Source organism: Akebia trifoliata, chromosome 13 (assembly GCF_017979445.1).
Source record: "Akebia trifoliata isolate Shusen 1 chromosome 13, ASM1797944v1, whole genome shotgun sequence".
In the NCBI taxonomy this organism is placed as follows: Eukaryota; Viridiplantae; Streptophyta; class Magnoliopsida; order Ranunculales; family Lardizabalaceae; genus Akebia; species Akebia trifoliata.
In genome coordinates this window covers 22,605,543-22,633,282 of record NC_141387.1, presented here as the reverse complement: position 1 = coordinate 22,633,282, position 27,740 = coordinate 22,605,543, and the positions used below count along the sequence as shown (strand labels likewise).

General features: G+C 39.1%; 1 protein-coding gene across 3 annotated transcripts in view; it reads left to right on the top strand.

Annotated features, from left to right (window-relative positions):
- Nucleotides 1-26,798, top strand: part of RECA1 (recA DNA recombination family protein) — a 62,140-nt gene extending 35,342 nt beyond the window's left edge. For 2 of the 3 annotated variants that reach the window (XM_086421075.1, XM_086421074.1), the window contains 2 exons: nt 21,851-21,923; nt 26,421-26,798. In XM_086421075.1, coding sequence (XP_086277201.1) covers nt 21,851-21,923; nt 26,421-26,525 — 178 coding nt within the window. In that variant the 3' untranslated portion in view covers nt 26,526-26,798. The remainder of the gene's footprint in view (nt 1-21,850; nt 21,924-26,420) is intronic. The other variant, XR_015171328.1, reaches the window with a different exon arrangement.
- Nucleotides 26,799-27,740: the final 942 nt, after the last annotated feature.

Sequence of the window (27,740 nt, the reverse complement as noted above, 5' to 3'; positions counted from 1 at the left end):
AATTATTCTGAAAATTCTAAAAAACAATTACAAGTCAATACATGACCCAAATCATAGTTCCACAACGTTGGATCCCTAAAATATTAAGTAGAGGGTTTTCCAATGGAAGACCTTTACTTCCCTAGTCTAGGGTTCCAAACCAATAACAATTGGATCTCCCTTTATACTTTTAAGGATTTCGAGAAGAGGTTTAGGTGCCCAAATAGTGATATCTAATGGTGATGAGGTGCAAATTGAGTTAGATTAAAATCCAGATTTAGTGAATAAGTTCCAGCAGCAATATTTTGATTCAATCATAAGAAAAATTGTTGGAACGGGACTAGAGGGGATGAATTGGGGCTGAATTATGGTTTATGTGGAAGAATTAGGGATAGTGAAGGTTTTGGTTGGGGTATACTTACGTTTAGGTGGTTTGATTGGGGGTTCAAAGGGGTATAAGGAGGATCGGCTAGGGTTTATTGGGTTATAGAACAGTTCAGTTAGGGTTTGTGGCTGGGATAGGTTCTGTTGGTATAGAAGTGGGTGTAGAACAGGTTTTGGTTTGGTGTATGAGGTAGGACTAGTGTCCAGTTAGGCTGCATGGGTGTATATTATTGTTTGGTTTAGGTACAGACGATTATAGGAGGGATTGGCTGCAGTAGTTCTAGGTTTAGAGCAGTTCGGCCAGGTCTAGGGTTAGGTAAATCAACAATTTTAATAGAAAAAAGATGAAGAAGGAGAAAGAGAGGAGATTCAAAGAAAATAAGTACTCTACTTTGGAATCACACCAAGTTTGGATTCATACCATGCATTCGTTGGATAACTCAAAATAATCTGTATTAATCCGTAATAAAATCTTTACATAAAGTATTTATAGACTTTCTAAAATCTAGACTTAATCTCAGCCATTAAAACAAATCAATGACCAAGATTAGATCATACTATGACCAATTAATCAATAATTAATTAAAACTGTATAGAAATTATTCTAAAATGTGTCCTAATGGATCCTCCATGCTTTATAAAAGCATCTTCCCAATGGGGGGGGGGGTCTTCCAAGTGTCATATAAATGGGAGGTTCAACTCTAACGCTCCATGAAACCTTGAATTGAGCTAACATAGGGAAGACTTTGAGAAGAATAATTGTCAAGTCTCTTTGTCAAAGCTTTTGCAGGAATTTATATTAATAAAAGAGTCAAATTACAGAAAAGCCCTTCTAAGTAAGAAATAAATAAAAGACTTACTACTAAGTAATTATGACTAAAATAGCAACTAACTAAATTATTCCAATACTCCCCCTCAAGCTGGGGCGAATATATGAACTAAACCTAGTTTGACAAGGTGAGAATTAGTGATAGACGAACCAAAAGACTTCGTAAGCATATCGGCAAGTTGATCTGAAGATGGAACGAAGACTGTCTAAAGGTCACCAAATCAAACTTTCTCCCTGAGAAAGTGAATATCTACCTCAATATGCTTAGTTCTTTCATGAAGAACGGAGTCAAAAGCAAACATAATAACATGCTTGTTATCACAAAATATAGTAGAAGAACCAAAAACAAGAAAAACCCAACTCTGCCAGTAAAGATCGAAACCAAATTAGTTCATATGTATTAAGGGCCATAACACGATACTCAGCTTCAGCAGAATAATGAGATATCACATTCTGTTTCTTACTTTTCCACGAGATAAGATTATTATCATAAAATGTACAAAAACTAGTGGTAGATCTCCTATCTGTAAGAGAGTCAACATATCAGCATCTGTAAAACAGGATAAATGCGATTGAGCAGTGGAGAATAGAAAAATCCAAGACTAAGACATGACTTCAACTAGCGAAGAATGCGATAAACTACATTAAGATGAGAAGTACGCGGAGTATGCATGAATTGATTGACCATATTGATTGCAAAGGACAAGTCCGGTCTAGTGTTAGTCAAATAAATCAGACGACCTGAAAGTCTTTGATAAGAAGAGGGATCCGATAAAAGATCGCTAGAATCAACTTCAAGATGATGATTCTGATTCATAAGAGAAGAAGCTGGATGACAACCAAGCATCCTAGTGTTTTTAAGAAGATCCAATGTGTATTTACGTTGAGATAGCGATATACCACGGCGAGAGCGGGTCACTTCTATCTCCAAGAAGTACTTGAGTGGACTTAAGTCCTTAACCTCAAAAACAAGACACAATAGTGTCTTAACTCTGTCAATCCACTGTGCATCATCTCTAGTTACAATGATGTCCTCCACGTAGATTAAAACAATGGTACAATGACCATCCACTCTTCGATGAATATAAGTATGATCTGAGTGACATCTAGAAAACTCCATAGAAAGAATAACCTCAGAAAACTGACCATCAAGAAGAGCAGTGGTGATGTGTTGGGCTGAAAAAATTGCCCCAAGAGTCGGATTAGAATCCTTAAGACTCTGGATTTGTCGTCATTACTTGCTAGAAAGGAAGTAACTTTGGTTTGAGGGGAGATCTCTTGTAGTATTGGCCCTAAGTGGAATAAACCACAGGTAGAAAGGGTAGCAGAACTATCGCAGGGCTTTTACACAGTCCACACAGCAGTTTTGCTGTTGTCGCAGGTCCCAAACAATAATCCTGTTACTATTGCAGGTTTCCACAACAACCCAAAACAACCAAACAACAAACAACAGGTCCCAAACAGCAGCCTGCTGCTTTTGCAGGTCTCCATAGCAGCCCAAAATAGCCAAACAACAAACCTGCTGCTATCGTAGGTCTCCACAACAGCCTAAACAACATTTCTGATGTTGTCACAACACCAACAGATCTGCTGTAACACCCACACAACAGTCTTGTTGCTGTCGGCAACCCACAGTAGTTATAAGCAATCCAAAGAGTTCTGCTGCTATCGCAGGTCTCCACAGGAAGACTAGAACCTAAATTGTAAACCCTCAAACAGTCCAGAAACTGTTCCTACTACTGTCGCACATCTTAAACAGTTATCGTAGTGAATTTTTACAGAAACTCTAACATAGGGTAGAAACACAGTGCACTACTGTAGCATGTGATAGAAAAAATAGTAAAAGACCCCCGAAGGGGAGAAGATTGAATGAGGCTAACTCTAGGTTAGGGTTTAGTATATATAGAGAAGAAGGAGAGGAACCAAGGAGGAGAGAGGAGAGGGGGGCCAAATTCCTTGGCTCTGATACCAAGAATAATTTGAGAAGAATAATTGTCAAGTCTCTTTGTGAGAGCTTTGTAAGAATTTATATTAATTAAAAGAGTCAAATTATTGAAAAGTCCTTACAAGTAAGAAATAAATAAAAGACTATCACTACTAAAGTAATTATAATTAAAATAACAACTAACTAGATTATTCCAATACATAGAGATCATCCATCCACAATGATAGTGACGGGGTTCTTCTCTTAGTTCCTATGCGTTGATGTCCTGATGTCTTCATCAGTAAAAGAAGAATTGAAGAAGTAATTGTCAAGTTTCTTTCTAAGAGCTTGGCAAGTATTTATATTAATAAAAGAGTTAATGGACATAAATGCCCTTACACATAAGAAATAGAAGAATAAAAGCTATTACCAAAACAACTAGGATTGAAATAACTAGATTATTTTCAATACTCCCTCTCAAGCTAGGGAAAATATATGAACTAAACTTAGCTTGACTAGATGAGAATTAGTGATATAAGGACCAACCGACTTCGTAAGCATGTCGGCAAGCTAATCTGAAGAAGGTACAAAAACTGTTTGAAGATCACCAGATCGAATTTTCTTCTTGAGAAAGTGAACATCAACCTCAATATGCTTAGTTCTTTTTATTAGAAATAATTTAGTTGTTAGTTTAGTCTTAGTTATTATTTTAGTAATAGTTTTTATTTATTTCTTATTTGTAAGGGCAGTTTTGTCTTTTGACTCTTTTATTATTATAAATTCCTACAAAGCTCTCAGATTGAGACTTGATGATTATTCTTCTCAAATTCTTCTTGGTATTAAAGCCAAGGAATTTCACCCTCCCTCCTTGATTCCTCTCATTCTTCTACTCTTTATTCACTAAACCCTAATCTAGAAAAACCTCATTTGTTAGGGTTTGTTCATCCAAATTAAATATATTTTTTGCCTTACGATAACAACTGTGGTTGTTTTTTGGCTGTGTGATAGCAATTGTTGACATCTTTCTTGCCCAACAACAACAATAGTTGCTGTTTTTTGCTGTTGCGACAACAACAGTTTGCAACCTTTATGGTTTTTGGTTCTGCAATAACTTCTATTTGCATCGTTTCTGCCCTACGACAACAACAGTTGATGTTCTAGGTACTGCGATAGCCTCTATTAGCATCGTTTCTACCCTACAACAACAGTTGTTGTTTTGGGTGCTGTGACAACATCTGTTAGCAACTTTTTGGCCCTATGATAGCAACAGTGGCTACATAGGGGTATATGATAGCAACTAAGCTAGTACCGGTGTCCTACGATAGTAGTAGTAACTGTTTTGGTGCTGCCAACAACATTCATTAGCAGTTTGGTGCCCTACGACAGTAGCAGTGGCTGTTTTGGTGTTGCCTACAACGATCATTAGCAGTTTGGAGCCCTACGACAGCAGCAGTGGCTGTTTTGGTGTTGTCGATAACGATCATTAGCAGTTTGGTGCCCTACGACAACAGCAGTGATTGTTTTTTATGTTGTCGACAGCAATCAATAGCAATTTTTTTGCCTTGTGACAACAGCAGTGGATGTATACGACAGTAACAAAGGTTCTTTTGGCTGACCTTCGATAGTACTACTACGGGAGATCTCCTTTCGATCCAAAGTTTGTTGTTGTTCATAGTGTACAATGATGACAATTCACGAGACTAAGGATTCTACCACAACCCTTGGGGCAAATTCCTTAGTCCAGTGTATAACCAATGCCCTAATAGATGGTCGGAATTTCCAGTTCTAGTCTCAATTTGTGCGATTTTATTTGGGTAGTAGAGGTAAATCTGGATGGTTTTTGGGTACCGTCACTAAACCACCCTTCATTGATATCAAATTTGAACAATGGGAGATCAATAACTGCACTATTCTTGGATGGCTATTTAATTCAATGGAGCAGCGGATCTATACCATGTTTATGTATCACGAAACTGTTCCATCTCTTTGGTTAGCCCTCACTCAGACATATGCTTACACTAGGAATGACTTACGGATCTATGAGCTTTATCGAGACATTGCCCAGGCTACCCAAGGAACACAGAGTGTAGCTAATTATTTTGGGTTTCTTCAGTCCTGTTGGGAGGAACTTTCACATTATGAGTCTATGCCTGAGTTATCTGCAGAAGCAACTGAGTTTGTGGTTAAAAGGATTGCTTGACAGCAGACATACCAGTTTCACATGGGTTTACGTCCTGAGTTTGAGGTATTTCGGACCCAGATCCTTAATACTACTCCTTTACCTCCTTTATTTGAGATATTTGCAACCATTGATAGTGATGAGCGTTGTCGTATTGTTCCTTCTCAGACTCAGGTCCTTGGCATTTTTTCTGCTCTAGCTACAGATCAGATGGTTCTAGCTGCCAACTTGAGTTGCTGTCAAACTCTCCATTGTTTGACTTATCTCTTTAGCTGCGTGTAACTCTTGGCTAGTTCACTAACTTGATGTGAAGAATGCTTTTCTAAATGGTGATTTGACGGAGGTTATTTATATGGATCATTCTCCTGGGTTTCGTCTTCAAGAGGAGTATTCTGGGAAGCTATGCCGTCTTCTTAAATCCCTGTATGGCCTGAAGTATTTCCCATGGGCTTGGTTTCAACGATTTTCTGAGGTTATTTTATCTATGGAGTTTTTCAAATGCGACTCAGATCATATTTACTTTGTTCGTCGATAAATGGATGGTTGTTGCACTATTGTCTTTGTTTATGTGGATGATATTATTGAGATTGGAGATGAAGCACAGTGGATTGACAGAGTTAAGGTGTTATTGGGTCGTGTTTTTTAGGTTAAGGATTAGGTTAATGAAGGTTTTTGTTGGGGTATACTTAGGTTTAGGTGGTTTGATTGGGGGTTCAGAGGGGTATAAAGAGGATTGGCTTGCGTTTATTGGGTTATAGAACAATTCAGTTAGGGTTTGTGGTTGGAATAGGTTCTGTTGGTATAGAATTAGGTGTAGAACAGGTTTTGGTTAGGTGTATAGGGTAGGACTAGTGTCCAGTTAGGTTGCATGGGTGTATATTATTGTTTGGTTAAGGTATAGACGATTATAGGAGGGATTGGCTGCAGTAGTTCTAGGTTTAGAGCAATTCGGCCAGTCTAGGGTTAGGTAAATCAATAATTTTAATAGAAAATAAATGTAGAAGGAGGAGAGGAGATTTGAAGAAAATAAGCAATCTACCTTGGAATCACACCAAGTTTGGATTCATACCATACATTCGTTGGATAACTCAAAATAATCTGTATCAGTCTGTAATAAAATCTTTACATAAAGTATTTATAGGCTTTCTAAAACCTAGACTTAAGCCATTAAAACAAATCAATGACCAAGATTAGATCATACTATGACCAATTAATCAATAATTAATTAAAACTGTATAGAAATTATTCTAAAATGTGTCTTAATGGATCCTCCATGCTCTATAAAAGCATCTAATTGCATCTTCCCAATGGGGGGTCTTCCACGTGTTATGTAAATGGGGTGTTCAACTCTAATGGTCCATGAAACCTCGAATTGGACCACCATAGAGATCATCCATCCACAATGATAGTGGCGGGGCTCTTTTCTTAGTTCATATGTGTTGATGTCTTGATGTCCTTTGTAAAAAAAGAATTGAAGAAAGTAATTGTCAAGTCTCTTTTTGAGAGCTTGGTAGGTATTTATATTAATAAAGGAGTTAATAGACATAAATGCCCTTACACAAAAAATAGAAAAATAAAAGCTATTACCAAAACAACTAGGATTGGAATATACTGAAATAACTAGATTATTTCCAATACTCCCTTTCAAGCTAGGGAAAATATATGAACTAAATCCAGCTTGACTAGATGAGAATTAGTGATAGAAGGACCAACAAACTTCGTAAGCATGTCGGCAAGTTGATATGAAGAAGGTACAAAGATTGTCTGAAGATCACTAGATCGAACTTTCTCTTTGAGAAAGTGAACATCAACCTCAATATGCTTAATTCTTTAGTGAATAACTGAGTTAGAAACATGATAGCAGACTTGTTGTCACAAAACAAAGTAGTGGAACCGGAAATAGGAAATCCCAAGTCTGTCAGCAAAGATCGAAGTCAAATAAGCTCACATATGTTTAGGGTCATAACACGATACTCAGCTTCAGCAGAAGAACGAGAAACCACATTCTGTTTCTTACTTTTCTACGAGATTAGGTTATCACCTTAGAAAGTACATAAATTAGAGGTAGATCTTTTATCTGTAAGAGAACCAACATAATCAGCATCTGTGAAACATGACAAATGTGGCTGAGCAGTGGAAGAGTAGAAAGGCCAAGACTAGGTCGCGACTTCAAGTAACGAAGAATACAATAAATGACATCAAGATGAGAAATATGTGGAGTATGCATGAACCGACTGACCACATTAACTGTAAAGGATAAATCCGGTCTAGTGTTAGACAAATCAGACGATTTACAAGTCTTTGATACGAAGAAGAATCCGATAAAAGATCATCAGATTTGGCATGAAGATGATTTTGATGCATTGGAGATGAGATAGGACGACAACCAAGCATTCTAGTATCTTGAAGTAGGTCAAATGTGTATTTGTCCTAGGATAGCGAAATATCACAATGAGAGGGGCCATTTCTTTCCCCAAGAAGTACTTAAGTGGACACAAGTCCTTAGTTTCAAAATCACTACCCAATAACGTCTTAACTCTGTCAATTCACTGTGCATCATCTCCAGTTACGATAATATCATCCACATAAACTAAGACAATATGTGCAATGACCATCCACTCCTCAATAAACAAAGCAAGTATGATTTGAGTGGCATCTAGAAAGCTCTATAGATAAAATATCCTCAGAAAATCACTAAAACCAGGCTTTCGGGAATACTTCAGGCCATACAAAGATTTAAGAAGGTAACATACCTTCCCAGAATCTTCCCCCTGAAGACAAAACCCAGGAGGAGGGTCCATATAAATAATTTCAATTAAATCACTATTTAGAAAGGCGTTCTTCACATCGAGTTGGTGAAGTGGTCAGAAGTAGGGGTGCAAGTTAATTTGGTTCAAACCGAGAACCAAACCAAACCGTGTATTTTGGATTGGTTTGGTTCGGTTTAAATTAATAACAATTTGATTTCGGGTTTAAAAAATGAAGAACCAATGGATTCGATTTTGTTCTCGGTTCAGACTTAATAAAAAATCGAACCAAACCAAAAACCCAACCAACTATTATTTTTAAATAAAATATATATTTTTTTTTCGTTTTTAAAATCCTATTGTTTTTCTTTCTTTCATTTTTCCTTCTACTTTCTCTATCGTCTTTTGTGCTGAGGTGCGGCTGCGGGCTGTGCGCTGTCTCTCAACTTTGGCAACCGGTCTCTCTTTCTGCGTGCGGCTGCGGGCATGAGACTGCGAGCATCAGCTGCAATTTACTTGTCAACTCCGGTGGCCGGCGGGTCTTCTCTTTCTCGCTCTCTGCTTGCGGCTGCAGGCGTGCGACTGTGGACGTGCGACTGCAGGCGTGCAGTTGCAAGTTACCTCTCAACTCCGGTGGCCGGTGGGTCTTCCTTCTCTCTCTCTCAGCGTGCGGCTGAGGGGCATGCGACTGCGGGAGTGCGGCTGTAGGTTAGCTCATGGAAACCCATTTTGTTTTGGGATGGGTTTTGTAGTTTTGGAGAAAAATTAATTTTTTCGATAATTTTTAGAAACTCAATTTTTTCTTTTTTAAATTAATCTAATTTTCATGTGATCTCATAGTTTTTTCTTGGGTTTTTAATTTTTCATAATTCATGTGTTTACCTAATTTTATTGATAAATTTGTGTAAGAAAAACCTTTTTTGCAACCATGGAACCGAATCGAAAGAAACCGAATTAAGGTCGGTTTGGGTTTAGACCAAATCGGTTTGGTTCTGGTTCTCATATAATGGAACTGACCTTGATTAGTTCGGTTCCGATTTTGTTCTAAACTGAACCAACTCGAACCAAGTTGCACCCCTAGTCAGAAGTGACACGCAACTAAAGAGATAAGAAGTCGAATAGTGGAAAGTTTGTCAATAGGAGCAATCGTGGCACCAAAATCTTTTCCTAGAGCCTGTGTAAATCCCTTAGAAACTAGGCATGCCTTATATCGATCAAAAATGCCATTGGCGATATATTTCACAGTGAAGACCCATTTACAACCAACGGTCCTTTCCCCAGATGGAAGGTAATGAGCTCCCAGGTTTTATTTTTCTGCAAAACATTCATCTCAGCAGTCATAGCTTTAGTCCACTGAGAGTCTCGCAAAGTCTTTGATACAGACCGAGGAAGTCGAACAGAATCAGTGGCTGCAAGGTAGGCTTGATAAGAGGAAGAAATACCCTGATAGGAAACAAACTAGGTAATAGGATGATCAGTCACACTCCTCCGCTTACCTTTGTGAATGACAATAGGCAAATGAGAGTCAGAAATAGAAGGGATAAGAACAAGTATGTGTAGAGGTAGGAAATGATATACCTGAATCCAAGGAAGAGGTTGGCAAGTGTGGAGAAGGGTGAGGGCAACGAGTGTAGACTTTAAGTGTCCGTGATGATGGAGAAAAGATTGCAAAAAGGCAACATTATAGGAGACGGGTCGTGCAAAGTAGAAGAATCTTACAAAGTAGATGTGGCACAAAAGTATGAAACATTTCAAAGAAAGTAACATTAAGAGTGTATGACACGGTGAGAAACCAGATCATAACACTGATACCCCTTTAACATAGAGGAGTAATCCAAGAAAATGCACTAAATACTTTGTCATCCAATTTTGTGTGATTGGGAGTCCTATCCTGAACACAACACGTGCACCCAAAGACTTTAGGTGTAATGGGGAAGGGAATGCTATCAGGTTGAAGAAGACACCTGTCCCTCTAAGGTGCGACTCAGAACGCGGTCATATTCCAATATGCCTTAGGAACATGTATTCCTTGAAGAAGACAACGGATAATGTCTATGAGGTGGTGATTCTTGCGTTTTGCCACCCCGTTCTGCTCAGAAGTATAAGGACAAGTCAATTGGTGAAGCATACCATGCTTATCAGATATATATTCCCCCCCCCCCCCCCCCCCCCCAAAAAAAAATAAAATAAAATAAAAATTATTAGATCTAAGAGATTTAATAGTGATATTGTACTGAGTCTGAATCATTTTAAGATAATGAACAAAAATAGGGAGTACCTCAGAACGAGAACGCATCAGATAAACCTAAGTACAATGAGAATATTCATATATAAATGTAACATAATATCTATGCATACGAGGAATATAAGAAGTACGTGTATGTTTAGAAAATTCATACACAAATCACTGAAATTTGTATCCACTACAAATAGTTTTTAAAATAGGGAATAAAAAACATAAGTGCTGAAAATTGGCATGTCTTAAGCGAGCATGTCATAAATTTAGAGTCTGAGATAAAAACGTGTGGCTCCTAGAGGACAGAAGCACAAAAGTCGAAACAACAATAGGTTGAGATCTAAACAAATATAACCCATCCCTCTCATACCCCTTGTCAAAAATCCTCTCCGAAGTTAGGTCCTGAAAAATACTGAGTAAGAAAAAAAGTAACTGAGTAATTTAGAGATTTTGTAATACTATTCACAGACAAAATATTAAGAAATAGGTGAGACATGAAGCATAGAATCTAGGAATATCCCAGAGGACAAATGGATGATACCCTTGTTGTGGATAGGTGTAGGAGATCTATCAGCAAAGTGAGCCTCCCTATGAGTGGTAGGAAAATTAGAAGAATTAAAATGGTTAGACTCACCGACCATGTGATCAAAGGCACCATAATCAATAACCCATGTCAGAGGAGGCCAGACTGAGTGACATGAAAAACAGAGGATGTACTTGGAGGCGTAGTAAATGAGGCCATAGTCAAAGATGAGTGAGTGAGCATGAATTTGATCCTCCTTCTTCATTGGTAGGTCTGATGTCGAGCAATCTTCTTAATCACAAACTCGGTTGCCTTTATAGACAACTCAATCATAGACTCATAATGAGAAAGTTACTCCCAACGTGAATGAAGAAATCCAAAGTAATCAGTTACGCTTTGAGTCCTTTGGGTAGCCTGGGCAATTTCTTGATAAAGCTCATAAATCCTCGAGTCATTCCTGACATGCATATGTTTGAGTAAGTGCTGACCACAAAGATGAAACAATTTCATGGTACATGAACATGGTATAGATGCGTTGCTCCACGGAGTTAAATAGTCACCCAAGGATAGTGCAGTTGTCAATCTCTTATGATTCCAATTTGAGATCAGTAAGGAGTGGTTTAGTAATAGTGCCTGAGAGCCATCCAAATTTCCCTCTACTGCCCAAATAAAGTTGCACAGATCGAGACCATGACTGAAAGTTCCGACCATCGAGAAGAGTAGTGATAATACATTGGGCTGAAGAATTAGCCCCAAGAATAGTATTGGAAGTCGTGGTTGCTTGCTCTGAAGTCATTGCTTTGGTTTGAAGGGAGGTCTACGTGGACTTTGAGACCCGAGAGGGAATATGCTACAAAACAACGAATAATTATAGTTCACAAAAAAATGGACCTAAAGAAAAATCTCGTAGTAACAAAATCGCCGAACACCACACTCTGTTGTTGCTATTGCAAGGTTTTCAAACACACCACAAACATTCCAAAAACCACTGCTGCTGCTATCGCAGATCTTCAAAAGCATCCTAGGTGCTGTCACAAGCTTCCACAGGTTATGCAGTTGTTGCCGCAGGTCTCCAAAGACACCCACAGACATTGTTGCAACTTCCACAAGCTATGTAGTTGCTGCTGCAGGTTTCCAAAGGCACCCACAGACTCTGTTGCTACCCACAGACCTTGTTGCTATCGCAAGCCTTGTTGCTACTGTCGTTGGTCTTCAAAGGCACCCTAGGTGCTATCGCAAGCTTCTATAATCCTTGCAGTTGCTGCTACAACTCTTCAAAGGCAAAAAACAAGGGATAATCTTGGGGAGAAATCTTAACGCAGAGTAAAAAAACGAATAGAAAAAGCCTATCAAAGGCAGAAACCCTATCGTAGGGTAAGAGACACAGCGCATAAAACTATCGCAGCATGTGATCAAATCACTATCGCAACATGCGATAAAGGGAATAAGAAACAAAAGGAAAAAAAGGTCCCCGAAGGGGAGAAGGTCTAACGAACTTGCTCTAGATTAGTAGGTCTCAAGGCCTAGGAAATAAAGGGGAGAAGATAAAAAGGAAGAAGGGGTGAAAAGCAAAGAGGGGAACCGAAGGGGGGACGAAAATCCTTGGGCTCTGATACCAAGAAGAATTGAAGAAAGTAATTGTCAAGTTTCTTTCTGAGGGCTTGGTATATATTTGTTAAATAAGTTTGTAGGGTTATTTTAGTCTTTTCACTTCTTTATTCTCTTATGTAATACTTACATAGCCTAATTAGGGCTAATAAATCTGATTAACAATTCTCTCTTAATTCTAATTTGGTATCAGAGCCTCTTTCTCTACCTTCATCGAACTTCTTCTGCAACAAATCCCATCGATCTATTCTTCATTCAAACAACACCTTAACGTCACGTTTTTCAACTCAGATCACCCCTGCGGGGGTTCTCCATCTCAGTAAACCCTTAATCGAAGCATGTGATAGGGATTAACATCTGTAGAGAGCCTGCGATCAGGCTGTATTCACAACTATGGTGTTATTTGATATCAGCGACACCCACAATGACTTTGTTTAAGCCCTGCGACACCCAACATAGCCTTGTTTGACCCCTGCGATCACAGTAGAAGAGAGTTTCTTAATAGGCAACAACAGTGAGTGGTTGTTCTGCCTCGAATGACGCTAATAGGCGACTGTTTGAGCCTTACGATCATAGCAGGTGCTGTGTTTGGAGCAGGCGACACCTCTAGGTGGCCTCTCTGCCCTGTGCGACACTAGTGGGTAACTGTTTGGATGTTTTCAATCACAGCCAGCGATGTTTTACCTTGTGCGACAGTAGTGGGTGACTCTGATTAGTTTTTTAATCACAACAAGTGATTGTTTTTTCAGCAGCTGACGTTAATAGGTGACTGATATGTTGTGTTATAAGTCTTGAGATCACAGCAGTAGATTTTTTCTTATTTTTTGATCGTAAGAGCTATTTGGGAGTGGCAACAGTGTTTTTGAATACCTACGGAGGCATTTGATTACAGCAAGGTGCTGTTTGGATTTGTTCTAACAGCAATATTACTTCTTGAGTCTCTATGCTTGAGAGAATGACCGCTTAGGTAACCCTCAGCAGTGGTTAATCAGCCTTCACGTCTCTTCCGATCGTGTATTGTCACCTTTAGGGTGCTGCGGTCACTTTATTCTAGGGAGTTGTGCCCTAATTTTACTCGAATTATCGTCCAACTAGAGTACTCAGATTATTTGATGGCCTCAGAGACATCTTCTTCCTCGATTACTGGTACTAATAATGGATCGAGTGGTTCTTCATCTCACTCAACCGATTTTCCAGGTATTCAGATCACTACCGTAAAATTAGATGGTCCTAATTATCTCCTTTGGGCACGATCAGTTGAAATGTTCATTGGTGGAAAAGGGAAAATCGGTTACCTAACTGGGACAGACAAACAACCTGCACAGACTGATAGTTCTTACTCCCATTGGTTTGCTAATGATTCTATGGTCCGTTCTTGTGGTTACTTCTATGTAACTACATATTGCGGCTGGTTTTATGTTTTCCTCGACAACAAAACAGATATGGGATTCCGCAAAGAGTATTTACTCACAACGTCAGAATAATGTTAGGATATTCAATTTGGAACGTGAGATTTCTCGTCTTTCCCAAGGAGACTCTTCAGTTATCACTTATATCTCACAGTTACGTGCTCGGTGGAAAGAGCTGACTTTCTATTCCTCATCCTATGCTTGGAAGGATCCTCTTGATGAGACATTATATTCGTCAATTTTGGATAAGAATCGGGTTTTTCAGTTTCTAGCAGGTCTTCGGGACGAATTTGAGTATGCGCGAGTTCATTTATTGGGTATGGATCATTTTCCTTCGCTTTGAGATCAGGGTACTATCAAGTACGGGTTGCAGATGGAGATGAGCCGAAAACTACCTGTTCTACCAGGTATGGTGCTTATGAGTTCTTAGTTATGCCTTTTGGCCTTACGAACGCACCTGCGACATTCTGCACCTTGATGAACGACCTCTTCAGACCGTACCTCGACAAGTTTGTTGTGGTATATCTCGATGACATTGTGGTATACAGTTCTACCTTAGAAGAGCACGTTCAACATTTACGCAAGGTATTCCAAGTGCTTCGCGACAATCAGTTGTATGTTAAGCTAGAGAAGTGTTCATTCGCCCAAGAGCAGATTATGTTTCTTGGCCATGTTGTGGGTAATGGACAGATCCGGATGGACATGGAGAAAGTGCGAGCTATTGATGAATGGAAAACCCCTTCTACTGTCACAGAACTCAGGTCATTCCTCGGTCTTGTGAACTATTATAGGCGTTTCGTCCAAGGTTATTCCAAAAGAGCCGCACCTCTCACAGACCTGTTGAAGAAAGATCACACTTGGTCCTGGTCGGACAAGTGTAATGAGGCGTTTGAAGACCTCAAGCTTGCTGTTATGCAAGACCCAGTCTTAGCTCTACCCGACATCACCAAGCCGTTTGAAGTTCAGACAGATGCATCTGACTTTGCTATTGGAGGAGTGTTGTTACAGGATGGGCATCCGCTTGCTTATGAAAGTCGGAAGCTCAATGATGCTGAGAGACGCTATACCGCACAGGAGAAAGAGTTGTTAGCCGTCGTCCACTGTTTGAGAGTTTGGAGACATTATTTGTTAGGATCACAGGTTCATGTGAAGACTGATAATGTGGCTGTGAGCCATTTCCTGACTCAGAAGAAGTTGACAACCGAAACAGGCTCGTTGGCAAGAATTCCTCGCAGAGTTCGACTTGGCCTTGGATTACAAGCCAGGAAAGAACAATAACGTGGCCGATGCCTTGAGTCGCAAAGCAGAGCTAGCAGCACTTCAGCGACAAGTTTCTCAAGTTACCAGCACTTTACAGCAGAGAATTCAGAATGGTTTGAACAGTGATCCCCAGGCGAAGGCCATATTGGATATGGTGCAGAAGGGGAAAGCACGCCGTTTCTGGCTTCGGGATGGGTTGTTATATACCACCAAGAGCCGCATGTTTGTTCCACGTGCGGACGGGCTAAGACGAGAACTGATGAGGGAGTGTCACGACACTCCATGGGCTGGCCATCCGGGCTGGCGCCGTACATTAGCTCTCTTGGAGCGAGGATACTACTGGCCGAACATCCGTGATGATGTGTTAGATTATGTGAGGACCTGCCTCATTTGCCAGCAAGACAAGATCGAGCGCGACAAACCTATCGGGCTGCTGGAACCGCTTCCAGTCCCCCAAAGGCCTTGGGAAAGTGTTTCTATGGACTTTGTCACAGGTTTGTCGAAGGTTGCAGAGTATGGGTCCATCCTTGTGGTTGTGGACCGTTTCTCCAAATATGCTACATTTATACCGATCTCTACATATTGCTCAGCAGAAGAAATAGCGCACTTGTTCCTCAAGCATGTCATCAAGTATTGGGGTGTGCCCAAGAACATTGTCAGTGACAGAGATTCAAGATTTACAGGGAGATTCTGGACCGAATTGTTCAGATTACTTGGGTCTGCTTATTTATATGTCTTAGCGGATGAGAGTCGTCGTGCAGCTATCATACCTCATTCTTCAGGGGATCATTCTGCTATGTTTACTCGCCTATCTTCTCCACAACCCCCCAGTGGGTCTATGCCTACTCGTCAACGACATAAGTGTGATCATTGTGGAAAGTTAGGTCATGTGAAAGCTCGATGTTATGCACTTCATGGTCATCCTAATCAGCAACGTAAACAGTCTCAACGATCTTCAGCTCATATAGTTTCTCAGTCGACTACTGATTCAGCACCTCTTTTAGTTACTACATCCTCATCAGATTCGGTATCTCTATCCCAAGCTGAGCTTGACAAGTTCAGAAAATTCTTCAATCAGATAGAGACTTCATCTCAGCCGGTTTCTACCTTCGTTCACTCAGGTACTTTTGCATCTGTAAATAGTGTTTTCACCACTTCCTCACCATGGATCATTGATTCTGGTGCCTCAGATAACATGACCGGTATGTCTTCCCTTTTTCAAACCTATAGTGTTTGCTCTGGTCATCGCAAGGTTCACCTGGCTGATGGTTCTTTGTCTTCCATAGCTGGTCAAGGTCTTTTTTTTTTTTTTTTTTTTTTTTTTTAACCGAGGGAGTATTCCATCAACACTCTCAAGTAAGCGTGACAGACTAATCTCCCTTGGGGGCCCCGCATGACCAACCCCATACGAGTTTTAAGGGGACGAACCCAAACCCATTAAGTGCCACACAAGGTGGTGGGAAGGGGATTCGAAGACAAGACCTGGGGAGCACACCCAGTCTTACCATCAAGCCCAACCCCGGTTGGTGGTCAAGGTCTTTTACCTGTTACATCCTCTTTATCCTTAACTAACACACTACTACTACTAACCTGGTATTCGTTAGTAGTCTTACCAAAAATTTGAACTGCAGTGTAACCTTTTATTCTTCTCATTGTGTCTTTCAGGATCTGGAGTCGAAGAGGACGATTGGCACTGGACGTGAAGTGAATGGATTGTATCTCCTGGATGTTCCTAGTTCCCCTAGCACCCATTCTGCTCTTCAGCTTAGTAGTCAATCTAATAAGGCTCTTGTAATGCGTTGGCATTTACGCTTAGGCCATATTTCTTTTGGATATTTGAAACACATGTTCCCTAATTTATTTAATAATAACAATGTGCTTGATTTTTCTTGTGAAACTTGCCAAATAGCTAAACATGTACGTTCTTCTTATCCTATTAGTATGAATCCTACTACACCTGCTATGTTTGATTTAATTCATTCTGATGTGTGGGGTCCTTCCCCTGTCACATCCACTCTTGGTTTTCACTATTTTGTCTTGTTCATTGATGATCACAGTCGTACCACTTGGGTTTATCTTATGAAACACAAGAGTGAGGTTTATGGGATCTTCAAGCAATTTCTTGCTATGGTTCAAACCCAATTTGGTCGTACCATCAAGACCTTCCGTTCTGATCATGGTACTGAGTACACCTATAGTGAGGTCCTGAAACTTTGTTTAGCGTCTGGCATTGAGCATCAAATGTCCAATGTTAAGACCCCTCAGCAGAACGGCCGATCAGAAAGAAAAAATCGCCATATTCTAGAGTTAGCCCGTGCTATTTCGATGGGCATGAACGTGCCTCAATCCTATTGGGCTGATGCAGTTTTTACTGCTGTTTATCTTATTAATCGGACCCCCTCCAGTGTTCTTCAGTTTGTCACACCCTTCTCTAAGCTCTCTCCAGATAGTCCCGTGTTTCCACTTCCTCCGCGTGTTTTTGGGTGTGTCTGTTTTGTTCAAATTCTTGATCAAAATCGTTCTAAACTTGACCCTAAGGCCGTCAAATGTATCTTTCTGGGTTATTCCTCTACCCAGAAAGGATATCGTTGTTCTCATCCTCCTTCTCGACGACGTTTCATTTCTCGAGATGTTTCTTTTTTTGAGCATACTCCTTATTATAATGGGTCCATTGGCATTCAATCTGAGTGGTTTCTTCTAGATTCACCTGATGATCATTTTCCTTCTTTATTTCCCCTTCCCCTGCTTGTTCCTCCCTTTCCACCCCCTGTCAGTTCATCCTCTCCTCCATTGCAGGTTTACGCTCGACGTCCACGTGATACTCCCATCTCTTCTATGTCCGACCAGCTCGCCTCCTCGCCTCCAGCTCCGCCTCCGTCTGTTCCCTGTGATGATCGTCCTATTGCCACTCGTAAGGGTAAGCGCACTTGTACTTATCCCATTTCAAATTATATATCTAACTCTGCACTCTCACCCTCCTATCGGAGTTTTCTTGCTTCTGTTTCCGCCGTTTCTCTTCCTACTATTGTTGCAGATGCTATTGCTCATCCTGAGTGGCGCGCAGCTATGATTGATGAGTTGACTGCTCTTGACAAGACTCAAACTTGGGAAATTGTGTCTCTTCCGCCTGGAAGGAAAGCTGTGGGTTGTCGCTGGGTATTCACGCTTAAGCATAATCCGGATGGTTCCATTGCTCGTTATAAGGCCCGTCTGGTGGCCAAAGGTTATGCTAAGACTTATGGGATTGATTATCAGGAAACTTTTGCTCCGGTTGCCAAGATGACCACCATTCGCGTTCTCCTTTCTGTTGCTGCTATCCGAGGATGGTCTCTTTTTCAGTTAGATGCCAAGAATGCTTTTCTCTATGGTGATCTTCAGGAAGAAGTCTATATGGTCCAACCTCCTGGGTTTCTTCCTTCTGCTTCTCCTGCACATGTTTGTCGTCTTCGCCGGTCTCTTTATGGTCTGAAGCAGTCTCCTCGTGCTTGGTCTGAGCGCTTCACTAAGGCCATGCATCAGTTTGGTTTCCATCAGAGTTCTGCTGATCACACCTTGTTCTTGCGTCACTCCCGAGGCAAAACTCTTGCTCTGATTGTGTATGTGGATGATATTATTCTTACTGGAGATGATGCCGATGGCCTTACCGAGGTCAAAACTTACTTAGGCCGTCAATTTGAGATTAAGGACCTTGGACATCATCGCTATTTTCTGGGTATTGAGGTTGCCCGGTCCCAGTCTGGTATATTTATTTCTCAGCGTAAATATGTTCTTGATTTACTCAGTGCCTCTGGTCAGCTTGGATCTCGCCCAGCTGATGCTCCTATTGAGCAGAATCACAGGTTGGCTGATTCTGAGGGGGAGTGTGTGTCAGATATTGGCCAATATCAGCGTCTTGTGGGAAAATTGATCTACTTGTCTATAACTTGCCTTGACATTGCCTATATTGTTAGTGTTGTAAGTCAGTTTATGCATTCGCCTCGAACATCTCATCTTGCTGCTGTTTATCGTATTCTTAGATACCTTAAGGGATGTCCTGGTCGAGGTATTTTATTCAACAATCATGGTCATCTTCACATTGAGGCATGGACAGATGTAGATTATGCTGGTTCAGTGACTGATAGACGGTCTACTTCTAGGTATTGTACTAAAGTTGGTGGTAACTTGGTAACTTGGCGTAGTAAGAAGCAGGATGTGGTTTCTCGGTTGAGTGCTGAGTCAGAATATAGAGCCATGGCACTTGGAGTATGCGAGTTGTTGTGGCTCAAAATCTTACTAGCTGATTTATGTCTTCCTGTGCCGGTCCCCTTCTTACTATATTGCGATAATAAATCAGCTATTAACATAGCTGCAAATCCGGTTCAGCATGACAGAACGAAGCACATAAAAGTTGATCGTCTTTTCATTAGAGAAAAGATAGTTTCTGGACAGATTTGTACTCCTTTTGTTCCTACCTCTCAACAATTTGCTGATGTTCTTACTAAAGGTGTTAATAAAACCTCCTTTGAAGATGTCTTGTCCAAGTTGGGCATTGTTGATATCCACGCACCAACTTGAGGGGAAGTGTTAAATAAGTCTGTAGGGTTATTTTAGTCTTTTCACTTCTTTATTCTCTTATGTAATATTTACATAGCCTAATTAGGGCTAATAAATCTGATTAACAATTCTCTCTTAATTCTAATTATATTTATATTAATAAAAGAGTTAATGGACATAAATGCCCTTACACATAAGAAACAGAAAAATAAAAGCTATTACTAAAACAATTAGGACTGAAATATACTGAAATATCTAGATTATTTCCAATAAAAGTATATGTTTTTCAATAGTCTTTAGATTCTACTAGGAATAGCTTCCATTGTAGGGAAGTCTTAAGCCATGATTTTATGAGTGCAACGATGGAGTTCTAGGTTAGATTTTGTTGGATTTTTACTTTAATCACACATTCATAGTCCTCATTCCAAAGAGGCAAGGCAACAAGGGAAATTCAGATTGGACACATTAGTCTGGTGGGCAGTGTGTATGAAATCCAAATCATTGTTAAGAGTTTAGCATTGAGGTTCTCATAGTGTGTTACCTTCCCCAATTTCTTATGGGCAATGGGCCTTTGTAAGACATGAACAAATTCTTTGGTTTGTTGATAACTTTATTACATCGACTTAATACTCAGTTCATTTAAGCCTAGGATGATGTACTAGATTAACAAACCCATTGCCCCTCTCTTAAATCATGGGTTTGGGGACTACTATTTGGGAGGATGGGCTTTGGCAAAACGTGGAGGAAATGAATTAAAAAAAGTCTTGTTTTTCCATATTAGCAAATGGATCCCCTAATCCTACTGGTTACTTATGAAGTATTAGGGGTCTAAGATAGGTGAACTTTTCTTTTTATTATGGTTGTAGAAGCGTGAGAGGATGAATGCTTCTAGGACTACATGGAGAAATGTTCTAATATTTCATGGTTGATTTGGAAGGTCCATAGATCTTCTACTTGTAGTTTTCTAAGGTATTGTACTTTCTATGGGCTCTTCTCAGACTTGGTTGAGTTTCTTGAGCTGCTTGATTTTAGGTTGTCTGATGTGAGAATCAACATGTCAAAGAGCAATGTGTTTGGCTTGTTCTCTAGGTTGTGGTATCAGGACCTTTCCCATAATGTGTCTAGGTCTTTGTTTTAGAGTTAGTTATCATTCTAAGACTATTGGGATATGAAATATGGAAGAAATTGGCTTCCTAGAATTCTAAATATCTTTCCAAGGGGTGGGAATGTTAATAAAAAAACCTGTTGTGTACTATTCTTGGGCACTATATATCCCTATTTTCCATCCCAAATTCCGTTGAGAAGAATCCATATCACTTGGTTGAGTGGAAGGTTGTGAATACTCTGAAAAAATGAAGAGAATTGGGGAATTAGAAAACTTCAAGTCATGAATACAGTGCTCTGGGTTTGGACTTTTTGAGGAGAGTTATCTCATCTACTTATTTATTTTTCTAAATAAATTCTTATTTATATTACTTGATTGATCGGAAAAATCATTGTCAATCATTGCTTCATGTGTAAATCAATTGATGAATGTGTTAAATCATCTTCTGCTTCATTGTGACTGGATGGAGAAGTTAGGGGTTCTTTTGTCAATTTGGGATTTGTTGGATCTCACTAGGGTTGGTATTAGATATCTTTAGTAGCCGACCTAAAATAGTTCGTTGGGTTCTATGGAAGGAGTAGAAGGAATAGAGTTTTTGAACTATCTCATTATTTTACGCTCACATTTTATTGGTCAAAGCTTTTCGGAGTTCATTCATCATTGCTGTCAAGCATTCAAACCTTGTCCCTAAAATTTGGGGTTGGCTGAATGAATCTTATTTCTCTGTTCATTTATATGAAAAGTCATTTCTAAAGCTTTTTAATGATCATAAGGGACTATTTTTGAGGGTTTTGTTTTTAAGTGGGACTTTGTTGTAAATGAGGTTATTACTTATTTCATTTCTGTTGATCCTAGGTAGGTCTCTTGGACTTCTTGGTCCCCCTGTACCTTTTTTGTTTTGTTTTTGTTTTTTGTTTCATAGTAAATTTCATTTTTTATATTTATAAAAAAAAGATGTTTGAACAAGGCTTATTAAACAAGTCTATTTTCGGGATAATGGGTTGGCTGGTGGAGCTTCTAACCCATATTTATGTCATCAACATCCTGAATTTACCAACATTGATATAAATATTTGTTTCTGTAATATATGCTCTCTCTTGGCTCATCTGGTCTTATGTTTTTGGTTATTTACAGGTTGGGACAGGGTAGAGACAAAGCTTTACAGTACCTGAGAGAGGATCCTCTTCTGTGCAGCGACATAGAGAAGGTTTTGATGATTTTGTATTGTTTCGATACATGGTTGAGTTCATCTTAGCATGATATCTATTTTGTTAACTTGATCACACTAATCTTCTGGTGTCTCTTCTTTTTCACTAGGCATTGTTTCGTTTCTTGTGCATCTTTCGACTATTCCTTAGCTTTTCTATATTAGAAGTCTAGAATGAAACATTTTTTCATTTTTATGGACACCTAAAATCATCCAATTAATGTTCAAAAACGTGTTGGATTCTCCTATGATACATAACATCCTTGTTTTTCTATAAATGTAGCTCTTGGACTCACCCCACTTTACATCACTTGTTTTCTTCCATAATCTGATTTGGCATAAACTGAAATTCGATGGAATAATCAGCTCTACACCATGATGCACCGAACGATGTTGGTGTCAATTATGCAGGTTGCATGTTTTAATGACCAACTTAGGGCTGTTAATGGATAGGATCTGGATCGGACCATGGGTCGATTTGGTACCAATCCAATAAGGATCAGATCGGATTTTTTTATTGGATCTCAATACTAAGATCCAGATCCGATCCATTAACAATTGGATCTGGCTTGAATTGACCCGATTTTATATACAAGATCTAAATAAACTTTATATATCTCAACAAATATATTTCCACACCCCCAAATCCAACACTATCCCATCCCATTTTAACATATAATAATAATTAACAAATCATGTTTCACAGTTATAACACAGCGGGAATATATAAATACCAATAATCTAACAAAGTGCGAAAGCTAATAACAACCATAACCGTGATGCAAAATCCTCAAGTCTCACTAATTGAAACAAAAAACAACTAGTAAACTCTACAATCGCTCAAACTGATGGAGGCGGCTGCTCATGAACATACTCAGACTCTGCTACCTCATAAATCTCATTCTCAAAGATTGGCTCCTCAATAGTCATATGATCTGAAAGTGTGAATGGTAGGGTGAGTAATGGGAGTTACCCAACATAAAGTTTGTCGTTCTATCAACTACTTATATCATGCAACGTATAAACATACTGAAATTTAAATCATGCAAGTTTTAAAATAATATAACATTCGAGTAAAGATTAAATGGAAACAAAAGCAATAAAACAAATATATTAAACATCAGTCTTTAGTCTTATCATGTAAATTTAGTCCCACATCGGACACAAATTGCCTTGTCTCTCTCCTTATAAGCTCCGAGGCCTCTCCACTCATTGCAAATTGGTTTTGAGTTGGATCCCCAAATTTATCAATTAGTTCTATCATGATTTCAAAGTAAAAACATCAATCTATCGGCATACAATAAAAAGATACATAATACAAACATGGTGGTGTAATTGATAAGAGTGTTGAGAAATACCCTGATACAACCACTTTGACTATGGCAAATCGTTATTCTAATACTTAACCTCTGGTGTGGAATCCCACCGTTTTGTTTGATTTTGTGGCTGGTTTAGCATACCACAATTGGGTGACCATTTATCTAGCTTAAACTGGTCATTGGCTAAGAACCCAATACTGAGTTCAAGTAACAATAATGATGCAAGATGGTGAGGGAAGAAGAGAAAATATGGGGTTTAAGGAAATCTGGTTGGGATTGGGTTAAGGATATGGGCAACAATAGGAAAACGATTTCCAAAATACCAATTAGCTATATTTTGAAATGTAAAATACAGTTTTCCAATTACAACATTTAGAAATTACGATTGGGCCTGACCTTGGATTTTCCACATTTTGAAATTACGATTAATGAAGTATGGGTTAAAGAAAGTGGGGAATGATTAATGATAAAATAAAATGAGTTTGTAGGTTTCAAGAATGAAGAATCAAGAAATGGATTTCAAGAAGTCAATAATCAAGAATTCAAGATTTCTTGAAAAAATCAAGAAAACAAAATTTATGTATTGGGTTCTTAAAAGGATTAGATGTTTCTTTATGGTTTCTTAATCTTTCACAAATAAGCAATAGAAGATAGAGGATAAGAAGAAGATTAAAGAAAAAAAATGATATTTTCCTTAGAATCATCCTAATGATTTCCATGGCATCAATCATCTTGAATACACCAACATTCAAAAGAAAACAAAAAACTTATGTAATTTTGTTTATTTCATTCATTCTCTGTCGATAAACCCTAATACAATCTATAAATAAGGAAAATCAACCAAGAGTCCTAATAAAACTAAAATACTAAATAAAATAAACTAATTTTCTCAACTTTCTCTCTCCTAACTTTTCAATCTTAATAAACTTAAATAACAGATAAACTTATGTTACTAAATTGCCCCTAAATATTATACTAAGATCATAGGCCAATAAAACATGGAAATAAGTAAAAAAACATAATAATGAAACTCTAATGAAAAGCCTTCAATCCGTTTAATCACCCTTGTTTCTTCGATTTTGATTGCGACGGGAGATCCCTCACCTCAATCGGTTCATTTGTCTTAGATCTTCAATGTGCACCCTCCTAGGGCATCGTGATCGACTATTAAGGTTTTTCTCTTGCAAGATCTTCTTTATGTTTCTGCTGTGACCATTTTGCAATAGTCACTCGGAAGCGCCATTTCATTTTTTTATTTCAACGAAGGCATTATCACTTCTTGCGTCTTTGGGCTAAGATCTGTCATAGTTTCTTGCTTTGATTTAGGTCTTGGGACAAGGATCTACTACAGCCGTGACTAGCCAGCTCGTCCCCAAACATAGGTAAGGTGTTGTAACCCCCTTTTGTGTCGCTTTGGCTGATTTAGGCCTCATGGCTGTCGTTTGGGTGCTACCGTGATCGACTAAGTTATCTTTATACACAACGAAGGTGCCATGACCCCTTTTTTTGCTGTTCTAAGGCTTTGGTTCTTTGGTGGCCGTGACCATCCCTTGGATTGTCATAGGGTTCGGTATTCCATAGGCGACGTTGTTGTATTGTACCTTCTTGTGAAGCATGGTCCTTGGCATGTCTCCTTAGACAAAATCTTCTTCACAAACGCTTTAGCACGACTTCATGTGTTCTGACGCATGATTGTCATTGACTACCCTTCCTAGTGGAATCAGTAAATGTCGATACCCAATTTTTATTATGTACACGAAGGCTAAGGTCTTTGTGCACGTCACGTGCCAGGTGGTACTTAGGGTAGTCCCACCATTGCCTAAACCACGTTTCATGGCCGTTCGGTATTGGTATTGTGTAGGGTTTTGCTTGTCTCCGTACGATCATGGCCTATGGCGCCTTAAGAGAGTGACGCCTCAACTAAAACTTGAATGTTTCATGCCGCCTTTGTCGACGTAGTCATAGTGTTTTGTAAGTACTAAGGAGGAGAGAGAGAGAGAGCACAATACAAAAGGTTTGTCCACGGGATTCCTACAAAGGCCGGACCACGTCCCCGGGCTCCGGAGAGCCATTCACTATTCTTGAAATTATTAAAATGTCACAATATTACTTGAGAAAGGGAGAAACCCCCCTTGAGAGAGAAGCAAAGCTAGAGATAGACATAATGAAACTCGATAGGAGAGCCAAGTGAGGGAGCCAAGTGAGAGAGAAGTGGTGAGATCTTGCCCAAAGAGAGAGAGCCCCTTCTTCATTATTACCTTCCCTCTATTTATAGGCCCCTCTCTCAAGAGGGAATCAACTATTGCCACTTGTCTTTCTGCTTTTCTTATCCACTCTCCCAAACACTCCTTCAATGTCGATCTCGCACGACCACAAACATCACTCCACGTTTCATACTTGTCAGGACTTTGTTGGAAGAGCTATAGGTGATATTTTGTAGAGGGAACAAGGTAGTAAGGCCTTCGGCACTTCTTGAGCATGACTCATTATTTTGGTGAGTAGAAGCTTCGGCGCTTATGAGTGACATTTTGTTGGCCCAAGTGGAGGTTCCGACACTTGTCGGAAGGGTTATGGTTGACATTTTGTGGAGGGAACAAGGTAGTAAGGCCTTTGGCGCTTCTTGAGCATGAGTCATTGAGTTGGTGCCGGGTAGAGGCTTTGGCGCTTATGCCATCTTGTCCTTCATGCATTCATAATGTCTCTGACATTGGTGCCAGCTCATTACCTAGTCATAAGGCTCAAAACCCATCATCCACAAAGAAATTACATATATAACATAATTTCTAACATATTCTCGGATAAGGTCCCTATCTGATTGGGACATGGTTGATCCAGATCTGATTCAATAAGATATCGGATAGAGATCTTATTGGAATCCGAAACATCAATCTAAACTGGTAGTTATCGGATCTGAATGGATCAGATTTCGGTCTGATCTGATCCATTGACAGCACTAGACCAACTGACACGCTTATGCAACATTATCACAGTGAGCAAGCTTGCAATTAGGATGTGAGCCGAACAATAGGGTTCACCACTCAATTTAATGATTTTGCCAAACAGATGATAAACTGTCAAAAAACACATCATTTATGTTTTTTGGTATCTTTATACCGTTTCTTTTAACTGGAATTTCCTTTTTTTCGTTTCAAGAATTGTGCATCTTTTAATGTGGTAGGTGGTTCGATCAAAGATGGCAGAGGTAACTGGACAAGTAGGCCTCTCATACATGAAGCAGTCGCCATTGCTTGAAAATGAAGATCAAGTCTTTGATGAGAGATGAGAAGCTGATTGATCCTGCAATTATTGAGATTTTCTGTGCTGTGGTCTCCCTAGAATTATGTTCATCATACGAAAAAGCAGCAACCATATTCCCCGGTGATTAAATGTTTGAATTTGGGGTTGAGTGGGTTTGTTGATGAGTTACCATGGACAAATTCATTCATCTAATTCATTGTAACTCAAAAGTGCTGCTGAAATGAAATGTTTTTGAGTCAAAATATTGTCTATGATCTGAAAATTTATCCTTATTTATTTTTTCGAGCAAGGTTAATTATATCGTCCTGGCCTTTGGAAACATTTCTGCTACTCTTTTTTCTTTTTTTATTTTATAGATATATTTTTAAGTTAGTGGTTTAACTTGTTGCAGTGGCAATGCTGTAGGTGCACACTTCTAGTTTATGGTTTTTCGACTGGGTGTTGTGTTTACATCATCAGGATCATATATATTAGCATCGTAGGAGACTTTTCTTTTCCAATAATACTACTGTTAGTTGTGTTTTAGATAAAAAGTAAGGGTATTTTGGTCTTATAGATATTAAAATATAAATATAATTCTACCTAATGGTAAAGCTAAACTAGAACAACTATTATTATAGTGATAACGTTGTTTGTCTATATTTGGATTGAAGGATTAAAATGTTGGCAGTTTGTTGGATTGATGTACAAGTCAAGTAGGGGAAGTCTTTTGAGGTTCACAAACAATGTGTCCTTGCCAATCCTAAAGTTTTAATCTAATCTATTTACTTGTTTGTATTTCTTTTCTTTGACTACTACTTTCTTCAGCTTTGGTATTGTATTAGAATATTTGTTAAGTATGAGCCGCATTGGTGTTTGTCTATTACTATATTCCTTGTGTTTTTCTCAACTTTAGTTTTTGTTCGAAATGGTAAATTATCTAAAATGAATTGAGTTGTGATAATATGACTCGCCATGCCAGGTGGCATACTGAATCGATTCTCCGAAGTGGACAAGTTTAGATCTGTACTCCTTGAGATACATGATTGCACTTTCTCATAAAAAAAAAGTGTATCTTGATGGAACAATGTATCCCAAGGCATACAAATTTACGATTTTCAAATTTTGTCCACATTAGGGAGTCGATTGAATATGCCACCTGACAAGTCATATTATATTATCAAGACTCAAATGGATAGGGTGGTCATGCAGCGTTAATTTTGTAATTTTCAACTATAACCACTTAATTAATTACGCTCGG